At 35.6% G+C, this 19,192-nt stretch overlaps 1 protein-coding gene across 1 annotated transcript; it reads right to left on the bottom strand.

The window, feature by feature from the left end:
- Nucleotides 1–8,913: 8,913 nt before the first annotated feature.
- Nucleotides 8,914–9,741, bottom strand: LOC145661902 (uncharacterized). The gene has a single exon (XM_081727245.1). The coding sequence runs from the start codon at nt 9,739–9,741 to the stop codon at nt 8,914–8,916; it is 828 nt and encodes a 275-aa protein (XP_081583371.1).
- Between the last annotated feature and the right edge of the window lie 9,451 nt (nt 9,742–19,192).

Below are 19,192 nucleotides of genomic sequence, written 5' to 3'. Positions count from 1 at the left end.
ACATGAATGCCAAAAGTAGTGTATCTTACGGGATTTTATCATCAAAATGCGTATCCGTAGCCAAATATTTTCCAGAGCGTTCACCTCCGGTGCTTGGGGTCCCTGGTTCGATCCTAGATCGCGCCGTGTGAACTTCGTGGTGGACAAACACCTTGCTCATGGGTTTTCTCGGGGTTCTCCCGTTTCTTCCCACTTTCTTCATTCCACCATTCATTTATTTCCTATCATCACCGTCTCCTTTAGCCTAACCGGCATAACCATGGGACGTAAAACTAAAGACTTCACTTTTTCAAATATTTTCCATAAACGTATACTTCTCGTGAGAAGAGCGAGTATATCAGCTAGCAACAAACAAAACTGAAATTAAAATTAAATGAATATCTGGATCTTTGGGTAAATAAACCAATATTTCTGTTATAAGGCCGGCTGCACCATATAGTCAAGCAGGATTACTTCCAATCACACCACCTGTTTGGGCTTTTCAATATTAAGGTGCCGTATGTTAAATGGGAAACAACTTTGCCAGTCATGGAGTCTGTTCTGTTCCCTTAGACTCCCACCATACCAAAACTACAGCATTAGTTAGAACTTATTTTAAGTGTTTCATGTTCTCACACACAGCAATGTGTAGGTTCTCACATATAGCAATGTGCAACTTCTTCCTTATCCTTTTTGATGCCCTTAACGTTCCGTTAGAACAGCCATTTGAACTGGAGACATTGCTTTATCATTTAACTCCTTGCGTTCCAGGTGTCATTATCCTATGTGCGTACTGTAATACAAGGTGTCCATTTACTGATAAATGACTAACTATAGCGTTATATAGGGCATAGTTATTGTGCAAGTGCGAGGAGAGCATTAGCATTACTGATTAAAAAATATTTGCATTGTGGAACATTGGAACTGAAAAACGGGAAAGTTTGATATTTTGAAGGGATTTTATGCTGCTTAAGGTTGGCAACACTAACCAGAGATCAAAGAGTTTTCTTTCCTTTTTTTTTTTTCCTTTTTCCGATCTTGAATTTGCAAATGGGTTATCGGCAAAATAACACATATGCGTCGGAATCGAATGCCCCCTTAGGCCTTCCATCTCCTGAAACAAAACATTTTTTCTTTTCTGTCAGTAAGATGCTGTCACCTAGGAAGAAAGAGCAGAACTAACTTGTATCTTGCACCCAATAAAAAATTTCATCATCTCCAAGATTAATACCATTTTTAATAAAGGATACGTTTTCATGATCTTACCATAGATCTTAAGACGGATTTTTTTTTTAAACATCCACCTGGGTGTCATTGGAACACAAGGAGTTAATATCGGTAACCTTACCAGTGTGGGTACCAAACAGCTTGTGCGATTCAAAAAATGCCCACTATTTTAGATTCAAGACCATTATTTCAAACAACTTTGTTTTGTTTTCATGTCCTTTCTCATAATGGAGTTGGCCTTGGACTTTTGATTCACCTTGTATATGCCACTCCACTGTTTTCCTGGTAAACTTCCTTTTAACATTACACGCGTAGAAAATTCAATATCAAAGTTTGTTTTGTAATAGCTTGTCACGCACGTCCATAGCTAGTGTATGGATTGACCTAGAAACGTAGTTCAATATTTCTTTTTCTTTTACGTTAGTAATTTTGTGTGTGAGAAGGAAATAAATCATAAAGTAGCACAGTGTATTTGACATACAGTGTGTTTTAAAACAACACCGACAACGTTTGGGAGGTTATTCCTGACACCAATATAAAGGAGAAAGGTACACACCAACCTGGGTGCACAAACGATTTTTTTCGGAGTTATAGGCTGCCGAAAATATGAAAAGAAAATGAACTTTAAAGGTCCATAGCTCCAAACCTATGGGACCTACCGTAGTCGAGTAGGAACTAATGTCTGCACTATGCTAAAACACATGTTTCAGAATCCTAAGGTACTCATGCAACAATTCTTATAGAGAGAGTTTGGCTACGGGCATTTAATGTGTAGTACTCACAACTGATTCCATAAAAATTCTTGCAGAAGTGCCGCAGGATTCTGAAACTTGCATATTTGGATAGGACACATACTATTTCCGAAGTGAAGTCCTAACGTGACTACGGTAGGTCCCATATTTTTGGAGCTATGGACCTTTAAAGTTCACTTTTTTTTATATTTTCGGCAGTCTATAACTCCGAAAGGAAGCATTTGTGCACTCAGTTTGGTCTATACTTTTTATTTTATTTTGGTGTCGGTGTTGTTTTGAAACAACCCCTATATGAGCACATTTTATTAACTTTATGTGGTAGAAAATTAGAGATGGTATCGACACGAGACTTTTACAGAATTTGTGGGCAATTTGTGATCACAATTTCGGTTTCTTCTCATCTCGAAAAATAATCTTTCTTGATTTCAATCTTGATGTCGAGGTCCAAATCAAGATATCGTCTAGATGTGTACGGTTTCTCAGTGATAGAGCCCTTACCTCTGGTGCGTGGGGTTCCTGGTTCTATCCCCAGCCACGCAAGTTTGTGATGGACAACATCGTGTCCATGGGTTTTCTCTAGATACTCCCATTTCCTCTCACTTTATCATTCCACCAAATATTTCATAAATATTCATTTGTCTTACAAGTAAAGGGTCCAAAAGGATGAATCGAGTTGCGAGATGAGACATAGTGCGACTGATAGAGGATATTAAAATATGTGCATGTGTAAAGTTATAGCGGCTGAGCGCCATAAGAAACGGAGTGAGAGGGGGTCAAAGTTGGTGGGAGAAGGGCTATGCTATGTTATAGAAATACACCAAATAAACTGTTGAATTTTAAAAATAGTGAAAGATACACAATGCAAATGGTGATACTTTCACATATTGATAAAAGGGGAATGGGCAGAGTAGATCATGGATCTCCGCCGCCATCTTGGAATCCGCCATTTTGAAATCTGTGATATTTTATGAAATGGAAAAGTGGTCATGTGATATATCAATTAGGGCCAGACTGTTCTCAAAAAGTCAATTATGAACTTTATTGATCGTTATATGTACTTATTTGGAAAATTTAGGAGGCTGACACTCGTATGTTGAAAGTTTATATTATTATGAAAACACATTCGACTGTATGTAGTCTACTTTTCATCCACATATCTCATGTTACACTCATCCCAAGTTGATTGGTTAAGATAGTTGAGTGAAAGATATAGCAAGTGGCAGAAAAAATAGTGGTCTACGCACAGTACGTAATAATTGTATTCCAGTTTATCAGATTTTATTGTGCTATGGCCTATATTAGTAAGCATGTCATTTAATGAAGGTAGCTAATAACTGCACAGTTTTCCAGCAACATTAAAAAAGACCAAAAAAACCGGAAACAATTCTTCCAGACCGGAACAGTTCTCTTCGGCACTATGTGAAGCAAATTGGAAGTAATGTTATAAATAATAATATAATAATACACAACCTGGATATCAAATTTCACTGTTAGTTTCCATGGCTTGTAGATATGTTTAACTTACATGCGTTTACGCGATAATCCAAATTTTCAATATGCGAATGTCAGTCTCATAAATTTTCGTCTATAACTACAAAGATGATCCTAAATCTTCCAAATAAGTACAAATAACGATCAATAAAGTGCATAATTGACTTTCTGATAACATGATGACCATAATTGATATATCACATGACCACATTTCCATTTTTTTTTAAATATAGATTTCAACATGGCGGATTCCAAGATGGCGGCGGAGATCCGTGATCTACTCTGCCCATTCCCCTTTTACCAATATGTGAAAGTATCACCGTTTGCATGGTGTATCTCTCACTATTTTTAAAATTCAACAGTTTATTTGGTGTATTTCTATAACATAGCATAGCCCTTCTCCCACCAACTTTGACCCCCTCTCACTCCCTTTCTTATGGCGCTCAGCCGCTATAACTTTACACATACACATATTCTTACATCCTCTATCAGTCGCACTATGTATCATCCCTCAACTCGATTCATCCATTTGGACCCTTTACTTGTTAACCTAAAGAGCATAATCTTGGGACGTTAAATTAAATATTTCATTTCAGTTCATTTGATTATACAGTCTCGTTTGGTACTCGTTTCAATAGTCTTAAAATAAATTGAATGCAAATAAAAGGTAGTATCATCTTTTACAACCTTTCTCTTGCTCTTTTCATTTTTTAGTTCTCTCTTGACTGGGAAATTATTGTAGGCTGCGTAACCCTTTTATAACTAAAACGCTAATGTTGGTGCTTTGTTTGTGTTGGTTTTCACGGTTTCAGTTCTCAGTAGGGGTATCAAGCCTTTGATAAAACACAAAAAAGATCCACCCCGACTCGAATCTTAAATTCTTGGAAAATGTCAATTTTTGTGAAAATTAAAAATGTTTTTTTTTTTAAAAAAAAGGAGATAAGTACTTACAGACTAAAATGTATAAAGACATTTCTCGAAGTACCCATTTATATAAGGCAATTAGGATCTTCCTCTTTGCTAAGCGGTTAGCATACGCGCCTTTGACGTGGTTTGATTCCCGGCTGGAGTTTAACGTGGTTGGATTTCACGTTAAACTTTAAGTCCACTTCTTATATAGCCTCGCTGCTGAAAGGAGCTAAAGTGAAAGTCAAATCAAATGTAATGCAATCGAGCCTGTAATACATATTTCTATTGATATTTCTCTTATTGCCTGTATAAAAATAAGTTTTTTTAAAAGGTAGAAGAAATATGCGTTATTATGTACCGGTACGGTAAGTGTTTGGTCAAAACAAACAAGCTAATTAGAGGAAATTGATTACGTAGCATACAATATGTAACTAGTTCATGCAAACCGCTGAAATATTCATATTTAGAGAAATTGCAGGTACCTTCTTGATAAAATTAGAACCTTGATGACTTAGTCGGCAAGGCGTATTTCCGCTGATAATACAGGTTTTGGACATCGACTGGGCGAGGACTTATATTTTTCTTTCGCCATATCCAGTACCGGATATACGTATAAGCTAAACAAGCTATAGCTTAGGACTCCACTTTCTAAACGAAGGGAAAATCCCAATCTACACCTTCATGCAGAAGAAAGCTGACAACATCTTAGAGGACCAACGTGGATGCAGACCGACCGACTCTCAGGATAAGGAGTCAACCTCTACTAAGTGTCAGCCGCCTCTAAGAAAGGTGAATGAGCGGGTTGAGTTGAGGGCATCTTATTGTCCTTAAAAGGGGAAACTATTTTGAAACGCGGAGGAACCACAAGGTAATCAACGACAATGGGATGTGGAAAGAAATTGGGGATACTACTACATTGTTTTTTACAAGAGGGACGATGGAGGAGAATAAATACACTGTTGATTTTTCCTGAGGTAAAATAATGTTCTGTTTTGATCTCCGAGTGGGGACTACTTCAGGAAGAATCGTCAAAGAAGAAAATAATAATATAACTTTCCTTTCAGCATAGGAACCTGGAACGCGCAAACTTTACGACGTTTGAACTTAAAAAAATTAAATGTAGAAATTGATAAATTTAAAATGAACATAGTGCGATTGCATAGTAAACATAGTGAGTGAACTGCAATTGTCAGAAAAAGATGAGGTAATTTAAAGAAATTATGCAATATTCTATTCGGCTAGCGTTAAAACCAAGAATAGGGACGGAATAGCAATAAGAAACGAAATATCAGAAAGCATAACAAACGTGGAATGTTGCAATGCCCGCTTGATATTTTTAAAGCTAAGTTCAAAAATCAGTGGATAATACAAATATGTATGCGAAGATCCGACCATGATAACAATGAAGTAGAAGTAGGTCTAACACACGACCAGAATAGTGACATATGCATCAATAGGGGAGAGGTAAGGTCAACGTTATAGTAATGGAAGATTTCAGCAACGTAGTGGTAAAAGGAGCTGCAAGTATGATGGAACCATTTGGGGTAGGTAGAAGAAACGCACAGGATCAGATTATCGATTCTGTAAGCATTATGATATGGTGGTGACGAATACGTGCTCACTAGAAGGAACGGATGGGTCAAAATGACCCATCACCATATTTTAATATTCCACTGTAAACGTACTTGAAATACTAAGTGAATAATATTTTATGAATTTGTTAATGCTATTGGCCTTAACAAATTCATAAAATATTATTCACTTAGTATTTCAAGTACGTTTACAGTGGAATTTTAAAATATGGTGATGGGTTATTTTGACCCTTCCGGTCCTTCTAGTGTTAAGAAAAGAAAAAAAAAGTGTAAAGGTGGGAAAGATTAGAGGATAAGACATGCTCCCAAATCGATTACATTCTTGTCAAGTAACGTTTTAGGAACAATGTATGAAACGTGAATCCTAGTGACGGAAGTGTAAACTTGGTTGAAGTCAATTAAGAAAAACGGAAGGAAATATCGAAAATGAAACCATGAGGGACTAAGAACTATCGATACGGACAGTGATGTGAAAGTAGAGATGTTTCTATTATTTTGATAACTATATGTAGAGTAGAAACGGCTATCAATAATCTTGGTACATTTAAGGATTTAGGATTTAGATTTCTGGGCTTATGGCATCTAAGGCCATTTAAGCCTTCACGATTTGAGGGATGACGTCCCTCGGCGAGCACACTATCCGGGAAAAGGGAAGGAATAAAGGATTGGGGAAGGAAGGAAGCGGCCTGGGACCTATAAGTTAGGTACCACCCCTGCATTTGCTTAATGTGAATGAGGAAAACCCAGGAAAACTTCATTCAGGATGGCTTGTCTGAAAAAGTGTTTTACACTTTTTCGATCGACTACCCCCTACCGGGAATCGAACCCGAGACCTCTCGCACCGAAGGCGAGAGCGTTAGCGGCTATGCTACGCGGGACCACTTGGTACATTAAATACAGAGTTTTGAAAAAGTTCAACGCCTTTACAAGTATTATAGTTATTTGATATTATTATACTAAGAAATGAAATGGAAATAATCCGTTGATGCATTTTCATTATACAGGGTGATCAAGTTACTCTTAATTACGGATGATTCCTGATGTGACATACAGAGTAAAATTTTATACATTTAAAACTTTTAAGCAAACCATATTAGACATCAATTTTGGATATATTTAATAACGACATCTCTTCTCCATATTATTGGTGTATTTATTTTGCTCGTCAACATATTTAAGTTTCTTACTGATTCGTTTCGTGCCAAACGAGCCTTCTTGGAAAAGTGACGGAGAAAACAGCATCTTTAATCCATTTTTTGACTGATTTCCCTAAGAAAGCAGCTGCACTAATTGGAAATAACAGATTGTTTTTTTTACTAAACAAGGTTTTCAGATTTTTCTAAAATTCATTTGTCTCAAAACTGATAATCAATTTCCAAGAAGTTAAATTAAAATTTACTTGAAAATTATCACTCATTGGAGTGTTGAAATAATTTTATAAGATTAATGGCTATTATTTAGTTTCAAGTAATGCTTTTAGTACGAAGGCTGATATTAAATAGTTTTCATATTTCTGCACAAAAAAGGGGGATGTTTTCTCCGTTGGACCAAATCTACTACTAAAACCGTTTCGCGTACTGTCATTCTACTATTTCTAAATAAAAACACCTAGGTTATTCATGTCGCTCTTTAACACATTAGTAGAGCCCTGTCGTTACCATCAGAGTAGTATTTAAAAGGAATTCAAGACACTATGAACCCCATATCAACAAATGAAAATTACAAATCTAGTTCCATATCCCAACATATATAAACAGGTATTTACACAACCAATACTTTTTAATGTTATGTTTATTCCAATAGCAGATTAGCTCTACTTTAATAAATCGAATATAGACATCCTAAAATATGATACATTGCTAATAAAAGTCTAAAACCATATTAAACACACTTCATTTTTAGTTATATATTACCAATCTGTGGTAAACTCTCGATTTTGTTCAGCGCCTCATCATTGCATATCAACGACTCGATACCATGTACTTATATAATTCAGGCAAGCCATTGCTACATTGAATCTATCGCCATTATAAACAACACACAGAATAAATGTATAGTATCTCTTTTTCAAATAGTATGTTACTTCTTTCGAGACAATTTTGTCCTCATCCGTCATTAAATATTATCAGTTATATACATCAATAATCAAATCCAAATTGAAACCGAAAATATGTATGAAGTGTTCCTTGTTTGTTTGTTCGAGTCTACGGAAGACGGTGATGATGAAAATGAACGAAATAGTGGAATGACGAACGTGGTAGGAAATGAAAGAATCCCCCAAAACCCACGCACATGGTGTTTGTCCATCACAAAGTGTATTGAGCACGAGTTGAGATCGAACCAAGCCCCAGCATCAGAAATGAGTTCTCTGCCATTCAGTCACAGAGGCTCTATGAAATGAAATGAAATCTTTAAGTTTAACGTCCCACGCTTATGCCGGTTAGGCTAAAGGAGACGGTGATAATGAGAATGAGTGAAATGGTGGAATGAAGAAAGTGCGAGGAAACGGGATAACCCCGAGAAAACCCACGAGCACGATGTTTGTCCACCACAAAGTCCACATTGCCGAGCTGGGATCGATCCAGGGACTCCAAGCACCGGAGGTGAACGCTCTACCACTGAGCCACCGCGCCCCCCCCCTCCACACACACTGGCTCTAGTCTCAGCTTAAGGAATTACATAAAGTTAACATATGATTCTCTCGACATATATTTTGAGACATTTGACGCTGACTCTTCTAGCTTAAAGGTAAAAATGGTGTGACCATAGTTCATACACAACTGTTGCAATTTCACTCATCTACATGTAAACTTCCTTGTGTTAGTATTTTGAGAATATCCATAGAAAATAAAGCGCTTTTGGTATATTAATATTTAAATTGAATTAAAGATGTAACACAAATTTAGTCTAAATATAGAGTTGATAGGCGTTCGACGCAAGTCATTACATTCGTTAACTTCCAATTAAATTTGAACTTTTTGGAGCGAATGTGGAGACGAGATGTGTATTATTTTACGTTTATATTTTGATCGTTTCATTAATAGTTTTGTAAGAATTTCAACTAAAACCACACAACAAGCGACAACGAAACCAATCATTAACAAAATAAACGATCCCAATAAATCACCTAAGCGTAAGGGACGAATTCGTTTTTCCTCAACACCACCAATATCTGCAATAAGCAAATTGAAGAATTTTCTAGCTACAGCGTCATATAAACCAGACTCAAATATTCGTACCATATAGAAATTAAACAATTCAACAAGTGGTGAATTAGCATGGAACATATGGGCGAAATGACTACTAATAATGCTCTCTTTCATAACGTGAAGTTTATTCAAAGTATTTTTATCTATGAAGTCCGCACCTATCACGTATCCAGAAAATGCAATCTCTATTGGAACAGCTAATTTCCCCAGAGCTATTTGCGCATTCAATTCTTGATAATTTATTGACAATTTCTGTCTTTTCAAAATATCTTGAACAATAGGGTTAGCTGACATTGCAATTATCTCAGACCAGTTGTCATAGTCACTCGCCCAATTTAGATCAGATTGGAGCAGTTGTTCTAATGTATCTATTGGAGCTTGGTGAGTAGTTGTTGTAAGGTACGACACAAGATTTGAATTATAAGCCGTTATAAAAAGTGTCGACGTCATGAACATCCAAATTACCAAATGCCTCAATCCACCTTGTCCTTCATTTGGAATAGAAAGGCCCACACTTATGGAAGCAGAACTGAGAAAGGAATAAACGTACTTAAGATATGGACTCCTATTGTGAAACCTCATTGTCAAATTATGTATTATGGGAAATAAGTGCAATGCAACTGAGTTAAAGAAAACGAGTCCCACGTATATGAGCCAAACTTCAAGCTCAAATGGAGAGAAAACTGACCACAACCAGCGTTTTCTTTTCACCAACGGAGTTACAAACCTTATATCAGACTGTCCAACTGGAAAACTGTATTGGCAATATTTATAATACTCGAAATCAAAATATTGTGAGGGAATTCCCACATGATACTTATAGCTTTTCAGTCTTCCAAGTACAGATTCTACTGTTTCATTGTCAGTGATTCGTCCCCAGTTCTCAATAACATCAACATTCCATGTAAAATTATACTTTGTTGAGTACTGGTATATTATACTATAGTCTGTTCCATCAAATGAATTGTCGTTTACTTCTGCTACTAATGGATAAGGATAAAATGATAAAAGTAAGGATATGCCATTTAAATTTAATTTCTTCCGTAATTCAAAGGCTTTAGTCCTAGTGGAAATGTTTAACTCTGTTAACCTAACAGGTCGTAAGTCGTCAGTGAAAGTGTGAGTAAGCACACGAAACGTTGACTGATTGTGAGTAGGTTGCTTTTGAGACAATAGTAAAATGTAAGTAAACGGAAAGAAACTAAGTTCCTTGCAGTGGTAGTAATTTTTCAGTGATAGTTCACCTTCTCTTGTTAGTATTATGAATGTCTTTTGTTTTCTCTGAATGGCTCCTTGAGACGCTTTGTAAATAAAGTGGAAACTGGCACATACATCTCGTGTAGAAAGTATTATTGTGTTACAATTCTCATTAAATGAATCAACAAGCAAATTTTCTTTTTCATTATTATGGAGGGATACTGAGTTAATTATATACAAAGGAGTTATTGTATGCTCATTCCTTTTGTTTAGCATGGACGTAATTTTATTCTGTAGACTCTGTTTGTTGCCATATACCAGCGTACATCTTGTATTAATACGAAGCCTCATGAAGAAACTTTCCAAGGCATCAGTACTTTCGGGATATTTCAATTTATACAATGTTGCCATCGAAATGCTACTCGTGAGATATAAAAGCTGAATGTAGACCTCTCTCTTGCAAAATGTAAGACACGCCATCTGTAAAGTACAAATAAGAAAATTGAACAATCTACCATATATTTTGGCATTGTAAATAATGAACTGAAATTACATTCGCAATGCATTTATGGGGTTGCTATGTCTTTATATGCAATTTGTTTTGAGAATATTTTACGACACTCTAAACAAATGAATTGAAATTACATTTGTAAAGCATTTATAATATATGCATAAGTTGCAGGAAAATGTTTATAACTATATTTAATTTTTTCTTTTGTATTTTACTTTGTTGTATTTCGTATTTTGTATATTTTATCTTTTCCCGTTATGTCTTTGAAGCTTGTCTATTTTCCTTTCTTCCCTATTTTTCTATACAATAATGGTGTTGTATTAAATATATTATGTTAATAAGGCATTTGTAAGATTGTAATTCTGTATGTCTTTTAGAAATAAATAAATACTGTAAATAATATACAAATGTTCTTTTAACACTTTTGTATGTGACACGTTATGCAAGTAATTAATCACTGAACTTGATTGCGAGAATTTAAAACAAAATTATATTGTTGAATTCTAAGGAGAGTCGTCGATTTGATTATATAGGCCTATTAAATGTTGCTAGATAATCGTTTGTTATTTCAGCAAAGAAGTAGAATTCCGTTGCCATATAGTGTTGTCTATCTTCGATTGATGAACATTTCAATGCAGTGGTCAAAGTGAGACGGTATGCGGTGGTATGCCATACCGCCTCTGGTTTTTCAGTAATGAGGACATACCGTCTCTAGTCTTTCAGTGATCAAGGCATTATTTAAATAACCGGTATGTTGAGTCAAAATCATACTACAGCATACCGGCTCTGCTTTTTTTTCACTTCGAACGCTGTTTCAATGAAAACAATTTCGATATTGGCTACTCTTATTAACGATGTTAGGTTAGGAAATAAGCATTAACAGATCAGCATGTGCATCCAGTTTCAAGAATAATTGAATCAACATGGTTTACGGCAACTTTCATTTCTAACAGTAGTTATAAGTATTATATTTTGCTTTACAACTAGGCAAAATATTAGAAGTATTTGACAATGGCGTAAAAAAAGCTGGGTTTCATACGTTAGAATCTTATTGGGTTACATTTTGAATTAATTAAAACGTGGATGCAATTGTTAAGTATATAACGTTTCTAGTTTCATTTGCTCTCATTTATATCAGCAGATACGAAGCTATTTTTTAATACAATTTTATCATGAAACACGAATTTAAAAAAAAGCACGAGTGTAAATTTTATTGGAGAAACTTGATGGCAGTTTGTCAGCAGATGTTCTTTTGTATAATAGTTACTGAAGAAAGTAACTCTCAGTAATCAGTGAGGACATTAATATACTTTCCGAATTGTAATCTTTAGCCTCTAAAATGACAAATTGGGTTGTTAAAGAATGCTTTCTCAAGTCCATGACTCAAGTGCAAGTCAAGTGATTTTCTTTCTTTTTTTTTTTTTTTTTTTTTTTTAATATGACTCCAAACACATTTTCAGGCAATCCACAAGTCCTCGTATTATATTACATACAAATTGTGTAGCTCGGTAGAAACTAAGAAATAAATGCAAAATTTAAAACTACTAAAATCTTTGTTCACAATTTTGGGTTAATGCATAAGAACACCATATTAACCCTCCATCGCACGCGTGCTTAATTGTAACATCTCTTTCCGCAATGTGTATTTATCTTCTTTTTAATGTGTATTTTGTTTTGAAGCGATTTTAAATTGTTGAATATTTTCTTTTAAATGTTTTTGACAATTGCCAATGTATATTTTACAGTACACACTCCTTTGAACAGTCCTACTATTTTATTACTCTACCTGACTTAGGGAGAGTAGACTCCGTCGCTGGATGTTACAATTAAGCATGCGTGCATTATTTTCGTCAGCCGATTGCTGATTTTAAGAATTGTGATCGCTTTCTTCGATTACGTCTATATCACTATCATCTGAAGCTACTATTTCATCTTGTAGTATACGCAGTATGCATTCTTGTTCTTTCTCGTCCATATTTGTGTACACCGCACGCTGAGGCAAACTCCTCAACTTCGAAAATATTAAAGCATGCGCGCGGAGCGACACCCCGCACTCGAAACTGTTTATTCAGAGCAAACTACCAGCAAACTTCTTATTAAATTCAGTGTAGCCAGTGTGTGCGTGAATGTGAAGGGGGAAGCTACACGGCAGGTTACACCTGGCGGTGGCCTATCAAAATAAGAAAACTAAAGTTTCTCCACCCGCGGAATCTTTGAGTTTTACGTCCCACGATTATGCCGGTTAGGCTAAAGGAGACGGTGATGATGAGTAATGAATGAAATGTGGAATGAAGAAAGTGGGAGGAAACGGGAGAACCCCGAAAAAACCCACGCACACGGTGTTTGTCCACCACAAAGTTCACTTGGCGGGTCATTAGCTGTAGATGCGAAAGCAAAGAGTATAGTATGATATGTATTGTTGACGATTGTATATAATATAAAGAATTGTAATTGTAATTAATCATATTTCATTCTTGCTAATTATTTACACATAATATTACAATGAATTATTACATTGAGATATATAAACTATGAAAAAATCTGACATCTTCAATATATAATTTGTTAACATACGTATATAACTAAAAGGAGAAATTTAATTTCAATTTGATTATTATATTTATGTTTCTATAGAAAATATATTTAAGTATTTTGGTAACTAAACTCAACATTTCTTTTCTCTTAATACTTTATCAAAATATAGTCATAAAGAAAGAAATATTTTATAAAAAATCATAATACAATAATTTTCTTTAACATTCAGGTGTATTGGCATGGATGAACATGCCAGTAATAATTAAACAAGACGACTGTATTTTGTAAGTCTTGTAATCATACACATACCAATTTTAACCTAATGTGATATAATTATTTGCATATCAAACATCTGTATTTATGATTAAAATATTAACGAATGAGATCATTTGACATCTTATGAGTTCACTTATCAATTTCTATAAACATTGAATTCATCGCTTCAAATTTCTCTTTTTCAGCTTTCACGTTAACTTTCGTGCATTTAGTACGATTTTGAATAGTTCAGATTTTCAGGACTGATTTGATTTTTGAATCTAAGATGAATTGTAGCTGTGAAATTGTAGCTGCGCCTCGGAAACCTACTAGTTGCAGAACCGGGAAATTTTCAGAAAAAGCCAAACTTATTCTTCTAGTTGGTTTCATATTCTGAGAAAAAGATGCAAAATAACATTGTCTTCATATTGTAGGATACCACACATTTTCGACGAACATGTCAGATATCGGTTTTCCGAGATGTAGTGACGATATACTATTATATATTTTTTGATTTTTTAAATGGTTTCTGTGAATTGAAAAAGTATAGTCTAGCATATTTACTAAAGCATACCTTGTCGTCTGAGTAATATTGACTAAAAAAAGTCACTTCATGGTTTAAATAATATACTCTACGCTAACTAGCATTCGGCAAAGTAGTAATTTCTTGCTTTCTGTTTTCTAATACAGATATTTTTCTTTACACTTTTAAAATCTAAACTTGTTGCGTCTCGAGAAATACGCAAGAGTATTGAGGTATTTATGGTGGACAAACACCATGTGAATGGGATTTCTCGGGTTTCTCCCGTTTCCTCTCACTTTCTTCATTCCATCAATTCCCTTATTTCTAATCATCACCGTCTCCTTTAGCCTAGCCGGCATAAGTGTGCGACGTAAAACTTGAAAATTTCATTTCATTTTTTCATTTTGAAGTACGTACTTGAGTCAGACTCTAAACATCTACAAGATTTATTAGCTATTTATTAATTTATATGTTTCGTTTCTGCGGGATAGTGACATCTATGACCTTAAGCCAATCACGTACGAGAGATGACGATCTCGGCAAGCACACTATCCAGGAAGGAAGAAAGCGGCATAGAACATTTATATTAGGTAACGGTCTCAATATTCGTTGGGTATGAATGAGGAAACACCCCCCCCCCCCCAATAGAAAAAACTTACTCAGGATAGTTGGCCGAAAAAACTGTTTCACTCCGACCGAGAGTCCCTAACGGGAATTGAGCCAGGGACAGTCACACCAATAGCGAGAACGTTAGCGACTACGCTACACAGAGTTATAGGCTTCTTAAACTCACATAAGTTAGATTCTTGAAACCATTTAAATGCGATAAGAAACAATTTTCAAGAATCCAATCTTGAACGCAAGTTGCTGAGTAGAATATTTATGTACCTCGTCATGATTTTTCAATGCGAAACATTAGTGACGTAAAAAAATGATTGCTGACATAACGTCAAAAATGAGGAAAGTTGACCTATATCCATTTTCGTTATTTCTATTACAATAAAATTACTAGGACTTGAATCATGGAATCAGTGTTCTACTTAAACTTACGATCGAGGGGGGATGCTTGTGTATTGTCAGTATATATATATATATATATATATATATATATATATATATGAATGCGCACGAGATGAGATTTGAGGCTGACGAGACTGACTCGTCAAGTTTTTAGTGTACTATGATGACATTCTGTTAATTGGTAGCCCCGCTAACCTGCAAGAGGCTTTGTCTATTCTTTTCTCCTTAACTTGGAAGATAAATATCAACAAGTCTGTGTTATACCCAACCAAACGGCTTCTTTACTTAGGAATCTGGGTAGATTTTGAAGATAATTCTCTTACCATAAATTCACGTTATCTTAACATTGTGCAATCTTGTCCCATTGCGCTCTTACACCGCTCGAGAAGAGCACGTCAAGTTCTCTCAGGATTCATCGTCTGGTGTTCTCCAGTCACCAATCAGGGCGCTACACCTGGCAGCCAGGTTAACAAAACCTGGCAGCCTGGTGCTAGCAGCTCAGTTCGAGCAAGTTGAGGGTGGTAGTAGGGTCGTCAGAAGCGCGCGTGGGATTTCCGATTGATTAAATAATAATAATAATAACAATATTACTAACTACTGTATTAATTAATGGAAGTGACAAAAAATCAAGTTACCACATTCGCATGAATAGAGTACTCCGGTGTGATGATCAAATGTCAGAAGTGTCCTTTCTATGTTGAACATGTGTTGCAGAACTATTTCAAGAGCGTTTGCAGTAATCAAATTGCAATATTAGAAATGGTCTTCACATATTTATACAGGAGAAAACCCCTCCAAGGAAGACATTTACTTGTCACGAGCCGGGGATAAGTTGTGACGAGAGGGGGAAATCCCCCATCTCCCGTGGCTATGTGGATAGGGTACGCGCCTTTGGCGTGAGACACTGGGGTTCGATTCCCGGCGGGAGTTCATGTGCTTTGGATTCCACGTTAATCAGTAGGTCCATGTTTCATATAGCTTAGCTGCTGAAAGGGACGTTAAACTCAAACTCAACTCAACTCAACTTAACCGTTAATTCAAACTCTGCATGCAATAGGTGAAGACTATGAATTACTATATACACTATACGTTATGAAATATTGTTGAAACTTCTTTCTTAAGCATATTATACAAAAAAAGTAGTGGTTAGATTTAATTGCTCATACCTTGAATGACTTCTTTTGTTAGTCCTCACAACTTAATTTTCTCAGTGCTAAGCGAAGTGTCTCTCTAAGGAATAGAGTTCTCAAGTTAGATTCCAAAACGAAAATGCTTTATGATATTTTCGAAAGTAATTAGATTTATCACTAAAGCGAAATATAAAGAAAATGAATAAATGAACCTTGAAATATCAATAAATACATAACAAAAGGGAATATTAAATTATTAATATGTGTTACAGATGAATATGGGTTTGGATTGGGAGGCAAATATAGGCTACGGTGCTGTTATCTAATGATTTGTATTTTCAGTACGGTTTAGTCACGTAACAAACAATACAAATGGCTGCAACTTTTGTCCTTTATAAGAATTGGGCATAGAAAACATTAGAATAAAGAGATTATATTATGAATAATATAAGGTAATCGAATTATTGAGAGCAGAAGGTTATTATTTACTCCATTTTCCTATTTATACTGATAGAGAAAGAAATACTCTGATAACGAGATTATTATCAATAACTAATAAACAGGGCTTTTCAAAACAACACCGACAAAGTTTGGCAGGTGATTCCTGCCACCAATATAAGACGAATATTATAGACCAACATGGGTGCACAAATGCTTCATTTCGGCGTCATAGGCTACCGAAAATGTGGAAAAATGAACACTATATTACAATAAGGTGCATATGTAATTAATTAAAAATTGTCAGAAATGAAAGGACGAATCTGATTGGCTCATAGATATGACCTTCTCTGATTTTAAGAAGTATATAAGCTGTAATATTAGATATTGTATTTCATAGTGTGTCTGATGAGAGCAAAGTTATTTGCCGAAACTGTAAAGCTATTATTTATAAGTTAATATAGGATTTGGTCAGAATATGTCTTTAATTGTATACAGGAAGTTCCAATGCTAAAATGAGTGGTATTCATTTTCCATGTTTTCGGCAGCCTATAATTCCGAAAGGAAGCATTTGTGCACCCAGGTTGGTCTATTCTTTTCGTCTCATCTTGGTGTCAGGAATCACCTCCCAAACATTGTCCGCGCTGTTTTGAAACACCCTGTATAATAGGAAAAAGAGGTAACTCAGGCTATCGCCTGTGAATTGTAAGAGTGCTCTCCAGAAAGCAAGAAACGTTTTGAAATAACAAAAGCAACAATATGAACAAATCAAGTTATATTACATATATTTGAGAAGTACACTCTGAACCTATGCTTGCACATAATCGCAATGAAAATTAAGACACTTATCATAAAGTGGCAGAAGTTTTTGAATATCGTCGCGGTAGAAATATGGCTTCTACGCTGTCAACCACTGGCTTATACTGGCATGCAGTTCGGCGTCAGTATCAAAGCGTTGTGTAGGTAGCCATGCTTTCATCGCTGGGAAGAGATGGTAGTTCGCAAGTCCGGGCTATATGGTGGGTGATTGAATACCTCCCATCCAAAACCATTCAATAGCTTTCGGGTATGCTTGGCCGTGTTTGGACGTGCTTAGTGAAAAAAAAAAAAAAAACACCTTCGCTCTAAGTCTTCCCTTGTGCTTGTTTTGAATCCGCACTTTAACTTTCACAGTTTTCAGCCAACAAAAAACTAATCACAGAACGCATCTCACAAGAGATTATCTACACAGAGAAAAATCCGTTCTCCGGCCAGCGGTATATTGTACAAATATACGGAATCCTCTTGCTTACTATAGAAATCAGTACGGAGCATACGTTATCCGTATGCTACATAGGCACTGCCCTTGTGTGTTACATCATGTCGTTGCATCATGTCTGACATCTAACAGTTTTTCGTATATCACATCCATATACTTATGCTACATTCCTCAGCTATAAGTTATATACGTCCATTTTTATGTGAGATCCTGACCGCCTACATTGTTTCATACGGAAAGTACGTATAGATGGAACACTTATACAGAAAGTATTATAAAACATGCGTTTCCAGTTATACGTCTGCTGTACGTTAAGTCCAAAAACCTACCTTTTTAAGTACGCCACCTACATTTTTTTAGTGTATTACAGCGCACATTGTAATACGCCACAGAAAGCAGAGTAAGAGCGTCACAATCGTCACGCTACCATAACTGTATGCGTACTGAGTATGACAACGTTCTTTCACCAAGATAGCCCACTGCCGCGATAGACCAAAACGTTTGGTACTTTCTGGAAAGCCTTCGTATAAATGCCTGGAATCGAGTGTAAATGCCCATTTAGTATCGTTACAAAATTTTGACTTCCTTGGCTTCTTGCCTGTTTTATATTAATCTGTACTTCAATTTTCTTCCAATGTTATTTGATTTCTGTTGTTATTTCCTTGTGTCATGATATACTTGATACATTCCTCTTCAGCTTTCCTGTTGTTATTTTCTCTGTTGTGTTACATCTTATATGAATCAATTCCTGTTATGTCGTATTATTTATAGGTCGAACGAACTTTGTAAATTGCAACTATATTAATTGTAAACTACGTGAACTGCAAATATACGAGGTATGGTCAAAAGGTATGGTGAATCATTTTGTTACGAACAAAGTACGAACTCGTAAAAAGTTTACATTAAATATAAATCAATTTCCTTCAGAGTATTCTCCTTGGCTTGCGATGCGCTTATTTCGACGTGGATTTCACGATTGGAGGCACTTCTGGTAGTTTTCTTTCTTCAATCTTTAACTGCGTCTTGTCAATGTATCGAAACGTATTCCTTCTCGCATGGTTTTGATTTTTGGGAAGAGCCAAAAGTTGCATATTACTATATCCGGAGAGTACAGCGGATGTGGACATACAGAATTGTTTTTCGTCTAAAAACTCGCGGTTATTAGT

This window comes from Thermobia domestica, chromosome 10 (genome assembly GCF_964235325.1).
Source record: "Thermobia domestica chromosome 10, izTheDome1.hap1.1, whole genome shotgun sequence".
Taxonomy (NCBI): Eukaryota; Metazoa; Arthropoda; class Insecta; order Zygentoma; family Lepismatidae; genus Thermobia; species Thermobia domestica.
This window is presented reverse-complemented; position numbering and strand designations above follow the sequence as displayed.

Excerpts from the sequence above, each read along its gene's own strand:
- LOC145661902 (XM_081727245.1), bottom strand. The coding sequence starts at position 9,741 with ATGAGGTTTCACAATAGGAGTCCATATCTTAAGTACGTTTATTCCTTT.